The 15,042-nt window shown below is 43.4% G+C and overlaps 3 protein-coding genes across 8 annotated transcripts in view; 2 read left to right on the top strand and 1 right to left on the bottom strand.

Annotated features, from left to right (window-relative positions):
- Positions 1-3: 3 nt before the first annotated feature.
- metro (membrane palmitoylated protein 7-like protein metro) lies at positions 4-5,667 on the top strand. 4 transcript variants are annotated; one of them, XM_018032436.2, is made up of 11 exons: positions 4-549; positions 895-1,181; positions 1,245-1,376; positions 1,680-1,712; positions 2,408-2,575; positions 2,775-2,846; positions 2,964-3,088; positions 3,159-3,283; positions 3,770-3,946; positions 4,136-4,479; positions 4,711-5,667. In XM_018032436.2, exons 1-11 carry the CDS (start codon positions 510-512, stop codon positions 4,885-4,887), a joined length of 1,680 nt encoding a protein of 559 aa, XP_017887925.1. In that variant the 5' UTR covers positions 4-509; the 3' UTR covers positions 4,888-5,667. The 4 variants fall into 4 exon arrangements, with proteins under 4 accessions (XP_017887925.1, XP_017887922.1, XP_017887928.1 ...); XM_018032433.2 differs by having other exon boundaries at positions 3,644-3,946; XM_018032439.2 differs by lacking the exon at positions 1,680-1,712.
- Positions 5,668-6,590: 923 nt separating this feature from the next.
- Positions 6,591-14,419, top strand: LOC108629649 (ankyrin repeat domain-containing protein 33B). The gene is made up of 9 exons (XM_018032441.2): positions 6,591-8,478; positions 9,324-9,561; positions 9,926-10,300; positions 10,633-10,814; positions 11,798-11,927; positions 12,428-12,568; positions 13,025-13,209; positions 13,357-13,580; positions 13,771-14,419. The coding sequence occupies exons 1-9, from the start codon at positions 8,383-8,385 to the stop codon at positions 13,883-13,885; spliced, it is 1,686 nt and encodes a 561-aa protein (XP_017887930.1). The 5' UTR covers positions 6,591-8,382; the 3' UTR covers positions 13,886-14,419.
- Positions 14,408-15,042, bottom strand: part of wus (TM2 and DnaJ domain-containing protein wurst) — a 4,488-nt gene continuing 3,853 nt past the window's right edge. For all 3 annotated transcript variants that reach the window (XM_026817440.1, XM_026817441.1, XM_026817442.1), the window contains exons 5-6: positions 14,842-14,953; positions 14,408-14,781 (exon numbers count right to left, since the gene is read on the bottom strand). In XM_026817440.1, coding sequence (XP_026673241.1) covers positions 14,557-14,781; positions 14,842-14,953 — 337 coding nt within the window. In that variant the 3' untranslated portion in view covers positions 14,408-14,556. The remainder of the gene's footprint in view (positions 14,782-14,841; positions 14,954-15,042) is intronic.

Genomic DNA, 15,042 nt, shown 5'->3' with positions numbered 1-15,042 from the left:
GATATGGCATCGATGGGGAGGAAACAGTGCTGACGTGAAAGATGGCTACACGGAGCAACGCGGTGCGTTCGTGCCGAGAAATGAACGAAAATCCTTATAAAATCGCGAGTACGGATTAAATTGAGTCGTCAGGAACGCGTAGAGACGTTCGGTGGAAGATATGCACGGTATTTCGGTAGGTTCAGACAATTGAGAGACGGAGAAAGTGGCCGAGATGCGGGCCAGCCTAGCCGTGGTCATTCTACCCCGTGTCGAGTGACAGTAGCTTACGTAACGGATTATTCTCGCTATGATAACGATATTCCAGCCGCGAATGCGAAACAAGAAACTGTTTTACCGGGTTATTCGCGGCGCTGCGCACGAACCTGCTAGAAATACGCATCGTGGCTGACCTGAATCTACCTCGGCCCGTTCTCATATCGTGACACGCCGCTACGTCCGAGTGCACCCCGTCACCGCGTCGGGTTCACCACGTTCGGGAACCGTATCGGAGCTGATCCTGAAAAATTATGACAGCTGCGATCATGGAAAACACTAACTGGGATCCTGGTGAGTGAGATCCGCGACACGTTTCGTTTCCCTTCGTCCATCGTCTTTAAGACTATTGGGACACTCGAGAAAACGTCACCGATTTAAAAATAGTGCCTTAGTATTTCGGTGGGCAACGCTCGATTCAATTAAAGACTATATTTTCAAAAACTATTGCCGTACTACGTACGTACGCATGTCTATTTTTATTTGCCAGCAAGTTTTCGAACGTAAAGCGTCAAAGAAAAATCGTGCCGATTTAAACTTCATGTATTTTCATCGTATCTGCTTCGCGACCTCTTTACGTTAGTGGTAACAGCCCTTCAGAAATCAATTCATCGATCACAACGTCGTCTCTTCTTCCAGCGTTATCCAAATTGTTGAATTCGTTGCAAGAGAGCAAGAACGAGATACCTAGCTGCACCGACGAGGAGTTCGGGTTTCTCACCGACTTGCTGAAGTCGAAGGAATTGAATGCACTGGTGAACGTGCATAACAAGATTCTGAGCAACGTCAAGGATGACAAGTTCTTCCCGGTGCTCTCCAACTCGATGGACATCGACATCGAGGTCCTGGACATGCTGTCGACGAAGACCCACATCTCGAAGGAGTGCAAGGAGCTGTTTCACTTGCTCCAGAAGCCGCACATTCAGGTAGCGTGGTCGGCTTCGATTGATTGATCGAAGCGGAAACGAAAGGAAGGATTTATGTCGCAGGGCCTGTTATGCGCCCACGACGCGGTCGCCCAAAAAGACTACTACCCGAGACTGCCGGAAATACCGCTGGAAGTCGACGAGGACGAGGAGACGGTGAAAATCGTGCAGTTGGTCAAATCGAACGAGCCATTGGTACGTGAACGAATTTTCGTAGGTCTTAATTGAACCCAGTAACGAGTGGGAGAGAAATAAAGCTTGAACAACGTAGCACACTAATCGTCGAAATAAGTCGAGAGATATAAACGAGTAACAGCGTCGTAATCGTTTTTAAGTAATTGCATGGAACTTGATTGGTCCTAATTAATCCCCCTGGCGTAGGCGCCTTGTTTCTCCCGTAACGAACGTTCCCAGTATCGACTAATGTATCTCGGAGCGTCGTCGATAAGTTTTCTCAAGTAATCACGTGTTTCTTTCATCGTCAAACTTGCTTCGAAGTGTCAATGCGGCGCCGGCGTTGAACCGATCGTGGTAAGTCGACTTCAAGCCGAAAACAACATCCTAGGCCTGTTTACGTTTCATGCGCATTTAAAATAGCGATCCGCAGTATACCGTATTCATTATATCCGTTTATTTGGTTTCGTTAGCGAATAGCACCTTTAGCTTCGTATCACTCTGCGATCTCTGTACGGGAACGAGAGAGAGAGACTGGTACATACATACCATGCATATACGTGTAACCAGCTGTAAATAGAACGCTGTTCATTTTCCTCTGCGATACACATTGAAATATCTACCCGCAATAGACATACTCATATGCATACACGTATTAATTTATCGATCTCGCTTTTACATCTTATTTTAAACCCTTTGCGTTTCGACTCCTTGTTTGTCTTTCTGTTTTTTTGTGATTGTGTAAATAAAATGAGTTCTTTGTGTTAATCATTGTTTCTCCTGTGTTATTATCCCGCATGTCCCTGTGTTGTGACAAAAATGAAAACGCCTCTCGAGATAAGCGACTAATCGTTGAATCCAGCTTACCTCGAGAAATTCGAAAGAAAATAAAGAATCGACGGATGACGAGCGATCGATGATCGTTTCTCGATCGTGTGGTGATCGACGCCTTCGCGATCAATTCTCTTTGTTTTTATTTATTTTTGAAGAGAAACGAAGGCGCTCCCTCCGCACGACCGCAATCAAAATATTCGTTTACACGTTGACAATAGGGGGCGACCATAAAAACGTGCGAGGTCACCGGCAAGATCGTGATAGCGCGAATAATGCACGGCGGGGCTGCCGATAGATCTGGCCTCATTCACGTTGGGGACGAGGTTTGCGAGGTCAACGGCATCAGCGTCGAAGGAAAGACTCCGAACTGTGTTCTCAAAATACTGGTACGTCCTGTTCAATTACTATCGTCTACAAAAAAAATTATACTAAATAAATTAATAAACACAGTAATATGACAAATTATTCGATCAATCAAGATCCAATAAAATTGTGTTTCACATAAAAGAATATCGAAGCCCACAACTGTATGATCGTACGGTGACTCGCGTACTTAAAACGATTCCCATGTGGAATTGCTTTCAGCAAAATTCCGAAGGAACGATTACCTTTAAAATAGTGCCTGCCGACAGTAAAGGTGGAATTCGCGAAAGCAAGGTACGTCCGGTAATTCTATCACCTCTGACAAAAAGTTTTTGATCGTTTTACTAAATTGATCAAAAACTTGTCAGTGATAGCGTAAAAAAATGATTTTTAATGATGTGACGCCGTTAGGTGCGAGTCAGAGCGCATTTCTCGTACAAAGCTGGGGACGATCCGTACATACCTTGCAAGGAGGCTGGTCTCGACTTTAACAAGGGCGACGTTCTCCACATCGTCAGTCAAGACGACGCGTATTGGTACGACTCGAATTCGTAATAATGATACTCTCACGCGTTACAAATTTGAACGGTATCGATTTGGAAATAGGTGGCAAGCGAGACGAGAAGGAGATCGAAATATGAGGGCTGGTTTGATTCCTAGCAGAGCTCTACAGGAGAGACGCATCATTCTCGAGAGACAACAGAGCGTGAAAACCGATGACGACAATATTAGTAAGTGGGCCAGATTTAGGAATTAGACGAGCTGCTTTTCCGAAAATTCCGTCATGCTGAAATCGTTGTCATTTAATCTCATAACGAGACTGCAGATTTTGCGCATTTATTTTAATAAAGAAATCAACTGTACACCGCAATTTTTAATTGCTATCACGAAAGTCGTATCTCGCAAAAAATCCGCAGTCCGCTCATAACTGATTGCCATGTCGCTGTAACGTTTAATGCGAGTGTTATTCGTTAACTGCATGAACACCGACGAGAGAAACTACTGAAGGAGACATAGAGGGTGGACCGCGACCGCTGACAACCGCAACCAGACGCTGTTCTTAACGGCTGACGACCTAACCCGTCGGTTAGGCTTGTGTTCTGTTCCAGTGCCTTTGCCCGCATTGTGCCCCCGTCCCAGTACCTCTTTGCACGCCTCGCCTACAAAGTGCAACTTGCAGGCAGTAAAAACTAAAAAAATCATGTATGACGCTGCAGAGAACGACGACTTTGACCGGGAAGAAATCGCGACCTACGAAGAGGTCGCGAAGCTATACCCGAGGCCGGGCCTCTACCGACCGGTGGTTCTGATCGGGCCACCGGGTGTCGGAAGGAACGAGCTCAAGAGGCGGCTCATGGCCACCGATCCCGACAAATACAAGACCCCCATTCCTTGTGAGTTTTCTTCCTCAACGAGCAACAATTTTCAATTTTTAATATTTCATTATTCATAATATAACTTAAAGGCCGAATAATATTTACGTCAATTTTTCATTTTTAAACTCGTCAAATCTTTTCGATTCAATAAATAATTGTTTAGCTGATATTTATATAAAAAATTTTTGAAAAAATGCGTATATATAGATACTTCGCGGCCGCCGCGACCAGGCGAAGTGAACGGGAAAGAGTATCACTTCGTGAGCCGAGAGAAGATGGAAGAGGAGATCGATGCCGGAAAGTTCATCGAGTACGGCGAATACAAGGGCAACTTGTACGGTACCAGTTCCGAGAGCGTCAGCTCGCTGATAAATGCCGGATACGTGTGTCTGCTGAACCCTCACTACCAAGCCCTCAAGATGCTTCGGACCCCTCAGACGAAGCCCTACGTGATATACATAAAACCGCCGAGGTTCGAGATACTCAAGGAAACGCGAAACGACGCCAGGGCGAGGTCGACCTTCGACGAGAGCAACTCCCGAGGCTTCACGGTAATTCCTTATTCCTCGACTATTCAAAAAACTTGGGACGCTTCCAACTGCAATCTCTCGTGAAGAATTTAATCGAGAGATTACAATAAGTCATATAACAAGTCGCGCAGTAAATCTTATAACAAATCAAATGATAAAAGATTTATAATTTGAATAATATATTCTTTGTCTCATTGAATTATCCATATTTTACGATGTAATTTAACGGATGAATACGATGTCTGTTTCCAGGACGAGGAGTTTCACGAGATTCTGCACAGCGCAGCGAGGATTGAATTTCTGTACCCTCACCTGTTTGACGAGGTGATTGTGAACGCCGATCTGTCGATGGCGTTTGAGGAGTTAGTGAACGCGGTTCACCGAGTAGAATCGGAACCACTTTGGGTACCTGCTTCCTGGGTTCAGTAAATCTCGCTTGAAAGGACAAGATTGCGACGGATGCTTGCCTTCGCGGGACTTTTCCTACCTGTGTTTCCTTCTCTACTCCTTTACTTGCTGGGAAAACGACTTTATATACCCTCGAATATACACGCGTAATAGTTGTTTGATACGAAAATCGTGGAACTTGGCGTTTTTTCTATAATATATGTACTATCGAGTAAACTTGATCCTTCGTTAGATCGGTAGCACGATTCTGAAACTGAGGGTGGAATATATATATACATATATATTATATATAAATATATGATTTCGTTGAATCATTTCTCATTTCCGTTGTACATCGTCGTTAGAGTTTTTACTGCCACAAAGCATCTCGTGACGAAGAAGAAAGCTTAGCACTGTCTCGTCACGCGTTACCGCGTGAACACCGGGTATTCGTGAGTGGAAACGTGCGCTTTCGATAGGGTGGGCGAGGGAACCGCGTTAAAGCTCTTACGTAATTTTGGGATCAACGATTATAAATGGTATTGGATGGATCTCGGAGCTTGGGAGCGAATCGTTGCTACCACTCGTAACCTTTGATCCCAATCGTTGTTGATTGTTGCCAAATAATCGTATCTAGATCACGGTGATTATCGTATTTTCCACTTGATCAGCGTTGCTACGATATATCGCTATTTTTTTCATAATTAAAGTGCTGCCAGCATGAGGAACGTTTATGCGCGCTATCCTGTCGGCGTCGCATCGAATAGTCCATCCTCGATGTAATGTTATGTATGTTACCGAAATATAGCATTACACTTTCAATCACCTTCTACCATTCATTTCTAATCCGCAGATTTTTATGCAAAATTAAACTAGACTTTGATTAATAACGATAATACTATAGAAAAATGAAGATATACGACGGGCAAAATTCTACTGCACGTACATGTAGTGCAAAGTGTATGTGTGAAACGGTTGTTTTATTACTGCATCGATCAAGAGCTTTTTGCCGAGGGTACTTTAAGAAATTAGATCACTTCGAAAGTAGAGTCTAACGAGTTTCGTGACCCGCAAGGAGTTCGTGTAGAGGCGACGTTAACCGGAAGCCTTGAACCAACGAGCCTGAATAAAAATGAATCGCTGCAACATTCGAATCGATATTTTCGAGTCCAACAAACGTTACGCGTATTTCTTAATGCCGCGAGGTTTCTGTAAATTCTTAAAATTAGTCAAATTGCATGCGGGTAATTGGTCTGTTTTCATAACGCGTCGTCACGAAACGCCAGGCGAATTTCCTCGCTCGTGTGGCTCCCGTTGAAAATTGCAGTTCGCGCCTGTCATTAATATTACGTGCAAGCGTTGTATCGATTCGGATCTTAGGTTTCGGTTTGAAATTCGAAAGCCGAGCCGGAAAGTATCGGTTCTCGGCAGATATCACGCTCTGCCAAATAGCCAACACGGGACATTGGAAATACTATTTTTGGAAGTGTTGCCGTTTGAAATAATTGGTCTTGAACCATTGGGCCGTGCGAGCACGTGGACACTACCTCTAAGCGTCCGCGTGCCGCTACGAAAATAGAGAAGCATCTCTGTCAAGGAGAAAGTACAAAGAAAATTTCTTTCAAGGTGTTGGACGTTTTCTCTGCACAAGAGAAATCATACGTGAAAGGAGTTATAAACGTTTTATTCGAACGTCGATTAAAAGATGCTCGTAATTAGTCGACTGGGTATCATCGGAGTAGCACCTGGCCTAAATTCGCGGCTGCGCGGATCAGAGAGCGTGCGATGCGATGGTCTCGTGATGGTCTCAGGGGCGATGAGGGTGCGAATTAAACTTGGGCACAGTATCCAATCAACCCTTACTAGTGTAGCTAGTTTTGAAAAGTTGCTCGATGGAACTAACGGCGCCGCGAATCGTCGCACTCGCGCGCAGTCGGCGGTTCTTATTCAGTGAACTTTTTTCTGGAAGGTTTACGAACATCGTTTGCCAAGTTTAATAGAAAAACAGTGTCCGATTTCCGACAAGCGAGACGGTTGTAGAAATGAACGTGGGTGGGTGAGTAATTTCAAACACGGTTTATCAATAGAATTTCACGTGAAATAAAACGACTACACGTCGTTATCATGTTCCCTCTGTGCTCGCCATCAAATTCTCGATCTATTTATGAACATCGGTCCGAACTGAATTTTTAATAGAATTTCCCTATTAAAAGCGGTCGAACCCGTGGTCGTTAAATGCTCGTGGCTCGTTTATTTGCGGCGCTTCGTTAGATACCCGCTAACGAATCACGGCCACGCCGTTAGGCGACAAATTTACGAATCCCAGAAATTCGACCTGAGTTAAAATTAAACCGATCCGCGTAGAAAAGAAAACTGGCCGCACGTCGACAAGAACGACTTTTTTTTTCCTCAAGGCAGTCGTTATCGTTTTTGATATGTGTCAATGACACGGTACCGCGCGTGATTATCAACGGTGCGATTATTATTCCTGGTGTCCGTCGCGCCCGTGCCATTGACATTGCCAGCCTTCGCCAGGTTCTCTTATGAATTTTCATTAATCATCGTTCGATTTATTGGTAACACTTATAATCTATTAGCAATTTTCATTGATCGACGCGCCTCAAAAATTATTACTCCAACTTTTATCACTTTATAACATTTATAATTACTATTGTACTATAAAGTTACACGTATGAATAATATCGACTGAGGTCGAGTTAGCTAGTAAGAAATTTCTCGACGTTTAGTCATCAGATTTGCTCGAGGATTAAATTGCACCGTCGCTAATGGTGTTTTTATTTTAATCAGTTTTCTTATCGCGCTCGGACGTTACCCCGTGCATTGAAACAGCTGGTTCGTTAACATACGACCCAGATCCATCCACCGCAAATATTTTCTCACATCCTACAGAGTGTTGTTTAAAAAAGAAACGATCGACGCGGTTGCGACCTGCTACGGTTCCGTTGGAATAATCATTCGCCGTGTCTCGAAGATGGCAATCATTTTGTAAGATCGATAAGGCTTCTAGCATGGCGTAATCGATAGATTCTCGTGCATAAGAGAATTCAAAATATTGGACGGCCGCCAGACGATGGTGACGTTGACGACGATAAGCCTGTCGGGCAAGTGTAACGACGCCAAAATAAGCACGGCGCAACGACCAGAGCAAATACACTAGGACGTGAACCGTCTTTCACAACAGAATTAACCGGAATCAACGTTTTCAATGAAAAATATTGATTTTATATTCGACAGCCGCGCAGAGTTTAATCCTCGATCTATAGATCCTACAAAATTGCAAGGAACATCGATGTGTCTGACTGACGAATGACGTGACATCCGCTTCCTTTTAATCGTCGTGAGAGAGCATAATATTCATTATACTTTCTATTGCCGTTTGCAAAATGTGCGAACTCTTCATCACACTCGTTAGAAAAATTGAAGTAGTTCTCTTAGCTCTGACTCGTCAAAGAACCCTCCGTCAGCTCGTTGGTTGATGTTACGATCATCATCTTGACGGCGCATCATCGATAATCTATGGAGCCTAGGTCGACGATGACGAAGAGCCGAGGGAAGCTGAACAACGAGATTTACTCGAACAGGATTTCCCTGGCCAACGGTGAACGCAACCAGGTAGGCTTGTTTGAAACGGTTGTCGGTGCGATTTGATTTACGTTTGATTTTACGGTTTGACGAACGCGATTTACGAGTCAAGATTCGAAAATACGTGAAAACGGCGCAGTGCGGCTTGCGCGAAGGTGGAAGCCGCTTTGCTTTGCGTGATTCCATCAATAATGCACGAGTAGTAGACGCGTCGAGCGACGACGCGGCGATTCAACCGACGGCGGCGACGACGTATAAATAGCGTTTAGTTCGAAACGGATGCGGTAGAACTCGCGTGTACGCGTTGCGAGCCGATCCGGAAGGCACGTTTCGAGGAACTCCGAGCTACTGTTACGAGACGAGCGCGTCGGCAGGCTCGCGAACCTGTCAGTGATTTCCGAACCGAGCGCGAGAACGATATACCTTTCCACGAAGTACCGATTTCAATCGAAATTCGTAAGTGTTCAACACGATCTTCATCGTTTATTGTTCCATCTCCGAAGGCTCAATAGATTCTGGCTAACCGTTTGGTTTTCTTAGCGTTTCGAAATCTCTGCGTAAGAAATAGAATGTCACGGTTCAATTTTTTTCGGCTTCGCAATAAAAGAAATTACCTTAGACTCGATGTTTCGAAACGAATATATAAGAAAGATTTGTTAGAATTTACATAGAAAAGAATTTAATGAAAACGCGTCAAAAGTTGAAAGATCCGATTTAAACCGAACTCACGACTTGTATCAATGTACGTTTGTTGACATTGCTCTATAAATACTGAGATAACTCGGTAACGATCTCTTCCACGTGTCGAGCCGTACTTTTAATGGAAAGTGTAACGAAGTTCGGTGTGTCTGTAGTAGAGAACGATTGTTGTCCAGGGAGTAAAGGGCGTCGTGAACAACTACAGCATCGTCGCATCTAGGGGAGAACTCACTCGAAATAACTGCGCGACGCAGAAGAAGAGCAAAACAGTTGGGAACTCCGGTAACGCTCGCGCCAACCAACGGGACCATTACGTGGAGAAAGAGTTATCGAGGAGCGTCGCAGGATCCACCGACTTCAAATCCCCGAGGCCCATACGCAAGTCCTTTTCCGTTCCCGATTGTCTCAGAGAAGGTATTCGAAATACGGTCGATCATATAATCACAACGGTGCAAAATAATTCATACAATATACGTTACGATCTCGATCAAGAAACGAGCATTCTTTAAGATTATTAATTTTCCATATGATGTTCGATGTGCATAAACCTTTAAACACTTTACATCTGGTTCATTTATACACTTCGCGATCTATCCTGAGACTCGTTAACTATATCAGCCCGATTTTGCGTATGTTATATCAGATGTTGTTTAAACTCCAAAACACGTTCGGTATGCACGCTGAAAATAATCGAGCATTACATATTCAGTCTCATCTATTTAAACCCTCTCGGAGCGATCGTGAAATATAGACGGATGCCTACGGTGAACGATTTCAGATCAAAAGACGAGCGAGGAGAGTCTGTTAAAAAAATCTTCCGCGTTCCTGTCGAGTCTCGCCCACCCGAACAAAATCAGGGAAAGGAAGTTGAACGACGGCTGCACGAGGGGAATACTTTCCGCGAACGATTACTGTGCAAGGAGAACCTGTTCGACGCTGAAGGATTACATCGCTGCGTTGAGCGGCGATTTCGATCCGTTGTTACGACGTTCGCCGAGCGCGCAAACTTTGTCCGTCGAACGGCAAGAGAGGACCGGTGCTCGGGTGAAGAAATCGGTGTCCTTCAGTTCGGACACGAGTTTCGAGAAACGCGCCTCCTACGGAAGAGCCGCCGTTCACGAGGTCAAGGTCTATCACAAAGGTGTCCTACAAGGTACGTTCCAATTTTCAGTGTTCACTTCCAATGCTCGGAGATTTTTAGACCAAAAGTGTTCGTATATCTTTTCGACTTCCGGATACGCTTTGCGTAATGCTATTTTCTTTGGAGAGTCATCAAGGGTCAACAGAGCGAAATAGAAATTGATTTAAACATTTGAAAAATATTTATTTATTTTAATAGAAAGAGCAAACTACAGTTTTTTGTACAAAATGCGTTGGACAGAAAGGCGAATCAGATAAAAGACAGAAGCAGGATTTTAGCACAAGCTTATGATAATTCATGATTCATTTAAAACGTGTATCGATGAATTGATGTTACGTTTTCAGATCGCAGCGAGATAAATATCGCCACAAAAGTGCCGTCGTCGGAAGGAATTTCGAAGGGCCGATGGGCCCTTTTGGAAGCGGCGCGAGATGCGGACGACGCAGCGCTCAACGAGATCGCGGGCCGGATTCGAAAGTTCGGGCTCGGGAACGTGGACGTGAACGTGGCCGATAGCAGCGGCAGGGTAAGCTAATTACGTAAAACCGAAAGTCTGTGCCTTTTCCTACGCGCGCGGAATCGATGTAACGCCGAGTCGCATTGTTGAATCTGGATTATCGGATGTTTGCGAAGACACGAGGGAACCTGCTGTTATCGGACTCGAGACAGTTTATACAGGGAAAATTGTTTGAACAACTTCGAATGATTTTAATCAGTTGCATTTAGTATCTAACGATTTATAGTACAATACCCTTGGCGAAGTGCACTACGTAATGGCCAATAAAATGAGACGCGCGGGAAATGTCTGTTTTCTCTTGAACAAGTCAAACGTAATCGAATAACAGCAAATGAAGACAAGCAAAACTTCAGTGAATTGAATTAAAAATGGTACCGCAGTAAAATAAGTATGAATCTCTTGTTTGATTGTTCAAATACTTTTACCTACATCAAATATTATTGCAATCACTGCTCAGTGCATACTATTTTAATTACTGTATGTATTATTAGAATTGTTTGATGTACTGATGGAAGTCTTGCCGGTGGTTTTACCACAGTTGCCAAGGGAAATTGGTAGATAAATCCGTATTGTTTTAAGAGGATGATTCTCCGTGCCGCGAGGAATAAACAAATCCCGGCTGTTTCCACGAGATCCTCGTGCAGCTTGTTTTCCGCGCGCGTACTGACGCGTGTTTGCTGCGGTGACGCAGATAAAGTAATATCTAGCGTTCGTGTCAACGTCAGTAACCACTTAATAAATTGATTCTTAACGCGCAAGGTCTATTGTATGGTTCACGCTCGCTGAACGAATCTTCCTTTGAACCGTCTTCGTTCCCACGTACCCCCTTCCGGGGTTTCGCAAGCGTTCAAAAATAAATATGGAACGCGACGAACAAAACGACAGTAATTGTCCTTCCAGGCTTACGTTGACACAAAAATAAATACGATTTATGTAAATTCTTCTGATTTTGTAGTGAAGCATTGATTCGATTTCTATTTAATTGACGATAGACCGCTATAAGCTACCTGGCCGGAAGCGGTGCCACGGCGATGTTGGAGCTAGCCTTGTCGTTCGACGGGGTGGATCCGAATATTCCAGACAACGAGGGCAACACGCCTTTACATTTTGCCGCGCAAGCCGGTAAGTGATCTCGTTACCTGCATGCACTTGGCCTAAGTATTTTCAGCACACGTGTTTGCATTACCGCTTCTTGATTTTATTTTACGTACATCAAGAGTGAACGCGTTCAAATTGATTTTAGAAGGAATTATAAAAACCTATTTATATCGTTGATTTGTTACAGTTTCGTTCATTGTTTGATTTGTTATATGATTTATTACATGATTACCGTCGAATGATTTATCAGGTCAGATTTTTTTTTTTACTCATCCCGAGGTTTATGAACGCACATTTGCATAGAGAATTTTGTACGGTACAGTAAGGGTTCCGGCGCCAGAAATAACCGACTGAAGAGAAATAACCGTTGAAGTACTTGAAACGCGCGTGGTCCGGCCATGACGCGTGTCGGTGAACGTTTCAAACAAAACATGATCGAGCGTTACGTTTTACTCGAGATACGCCAACGGCTCGAAGGTCGCCCATCTGGAATACTTGTAACGTTTTTTTTTCTTTCAATCTAGGACAAACGGAGTGTTTGAATGTACTCCTCCAAAGGTGTACAGACATCGAGCTGGACGCAAGGAACGTTTCCGGTTTCACACCGTTGATGAAGGCTGCCTTACAGGGTCGAACCAAGTGCGCCAAAATCTTGTTATTCGCTGGTAAGTGAATTTGTAATTATAACGTTTGTTTTTAATATTGAAGTAAAAAGACCATCGCTTAAGGATGTATTGGCTATACAGNGCTAGCGAAAAATTTTTACATGGAAATTGTAGATCTCGTCGTCCTCTACAAGAAAGGTCTGATGCAATTTTCCCGTATCTCCAAGGGTTTAGGAGTTATTGAGGAAAAACGAAAATTTGGAAGAAATTGAAGGGGTACCCCTTGGAAAAATCTCGGAAAAATCGAAAATTTTTTTTTGTTGTTTATTATTAGCAATGTTCTTCCGACGTCTGATTTCTTTTTAAAAAATGCGTTTCTAAAGTGCATAAACTTTTGGGATTGACTGTATAGCCAATACGTCCTTAATTTTAAGTATCGACTATAGTAAAATGTTGACTCACTACTTCTGAGAAATTATTAATTCAGGGGATCGTTGGATTCTAATGTGTTTGCAGGGGCGAACCCAACGTTGAGAGATCACGGGAGGGGACTGAGGGCTGAGCAGTGGGCTAGGTTTTGCGGGAGGTACGTCTGCGCCGAGGTGATCGAGAGGTTCGCCAGGCACCGGCTCTTGGAAAGATCCACTTCCTGTCGGTGGGGCAGCGAACCGGAACTAGCGGCTAAAGTACTCCAAGGAAAGGTAAACTCATTTTTGACACGAGTCCAGGTTTTGTTCAGATTTAATAAAGCTCGAAATGAAAAATTGCTGCAAAAGTCTAATGCAAAACGAGATGCATATAGAAAGTGCAATTATATTAGAAGCGATCTAATAACGAGTTTGGTATAGGTGATGCCGATTCCGACGAGCCCTCTCGTCCCACCGTCTTCGGGATTCAAATCGAAAATAAAAAAAGTATTCCGCACGACTTCTGGCCCGGATAGAAACTTCTCGTTGGTCTCGCAGCTAACCAGCGCAGCCCTCTGCGCGAGTAGTCCAGCCCTACCGAAGTCCAGCGAAGTCCCTCCCGTAGTAAAGAGCCTCTTGCGGCCTCTCAGCGTTCCGCAGCTCAGGTAAATTTCTAACGAGAATCTATAATAATGATTAGAGTGTGATTATTACGTGAAACGAAAGAATTTGTTTTATCATTTAAATGTCGTAATATATATCCAGCTTTTGAATTCTCCAATCAAGTTTTATAAAATTCTGTTTATTAAATTTTATAAAATTCGCAGTCTAACGATTGAACGTGAATTGTTCCAGGGTAACGTTAGTCGCATCAGGAGACTTGCTTGAATCTAAAGAGAAGTACGGTACGAATTTCACGGAGAAGATTGAAAATTCTGTGGTAAAATCACGATCGAAGAAGAAAAAATAAATTGATGAACGTCGTCCGCCAGTGAACAATGGCAGGCCGTATGAATTTGAGTAATGCACAGAGAGCTCGGTTTCTAACGATTTACGTAACTTTCTAAAAGCGTCGTTCTTAAATACCGTCGAAACACTCTCTTCTTTAAATATCGTGGATGTGCATTCGTTAATTCGTAGAATCGGGAGAAAGAGTTACTGTTTTACATTATCTGTTTGGTTTCAACTGAAAGGCGTGCAACACGTTGTAATCGTAACTCAGATTGTTTTCCGTGTAAATGATGTAGTCGATCTTGTAAACGCGGAGAACCTATTTTTAGTTGGCAAAGGTCAGCTGAGCGCAGAAATAGGAGAATTCCTCTCTAAACACCAAAGAGTTAACTAGAAACTGATGAAGTCGTTCAACGCAACGATCTCAAAATTAAATCCCCGATGGGTTCCTCTACGAGTTTTTAAGTTTACACATAATAACAGGTTGGTAGCCACCAATTTGTGATTTTGTAATCAATTAATCGAGTTTTAAATAAACATCTTGATACAAAAATTGTGAAGAGCACTTCATCGCCTCTGTATTTACATATACACACTGTATATTAACATTTCACCGTTCAGCGAATGTCTACATTTGTCAAAAAATATATGGAGGTAGAGTGAGTTTCATCATCCTCGTTTCTTTGCTTCTCAATTCGATTCGAACGATTCGTCGGACTTCCGGTTCCGTCGTTGCCTGCGAATTTTCGCTTTGGAAAGGATTTCGTATGCCTGCTGTATCTCCATGAATTTTTCCTGAGCTCTTCGCCTCTCTTCTTCGCTACCCTTTATCTTGTCAGGGTGATTATCTCTCGAGAGCGCTCGCCAGCGTGACGTCACGTCGGACTGCGTAGCCGTTTGAGAAAGGCCCAACACCTACGATCGCATAATCGCGTTAGCAGATTTCGTAACAAATTTCGACTAAACTCAATTCACCTTATAAGCGTTTATCTCTCCTCGAGGATCAGTCAGGTCGACCAATTGCGCCCAGGTTGCCCAGAAACCTTGATGAACCGCCTGATCCCACGTTGCTTTCAGACTCGCCTGATAAATAGAAATTTTATAAGTGAACTGCAGGTTTTTATAGAAAATAATATTGCTATATATATATTTTATTTATATTTTTATATATTTTAT

Source organism: Ceratina calcarata, unplaced genomic scaffold (genome assembly GCF_001652005.2).
Source record: "Ceratina calcarata isolate Rehan_Ccalc_2016 unplaced genomic scaffold, ASM165200v1 scaffold579.2, whole genome shotgun sequence".
Classification (NCBI taxonomy): domain Eukaryota; kingdom Metazoa; phylum Arthropoda; class Insecta; order Hymenoptera; family Apidae; genus Ceratina; species Ceratina calcarata.
This window is presented reverse-complemented; position numbering and strand designations above follow the sequence as displayed.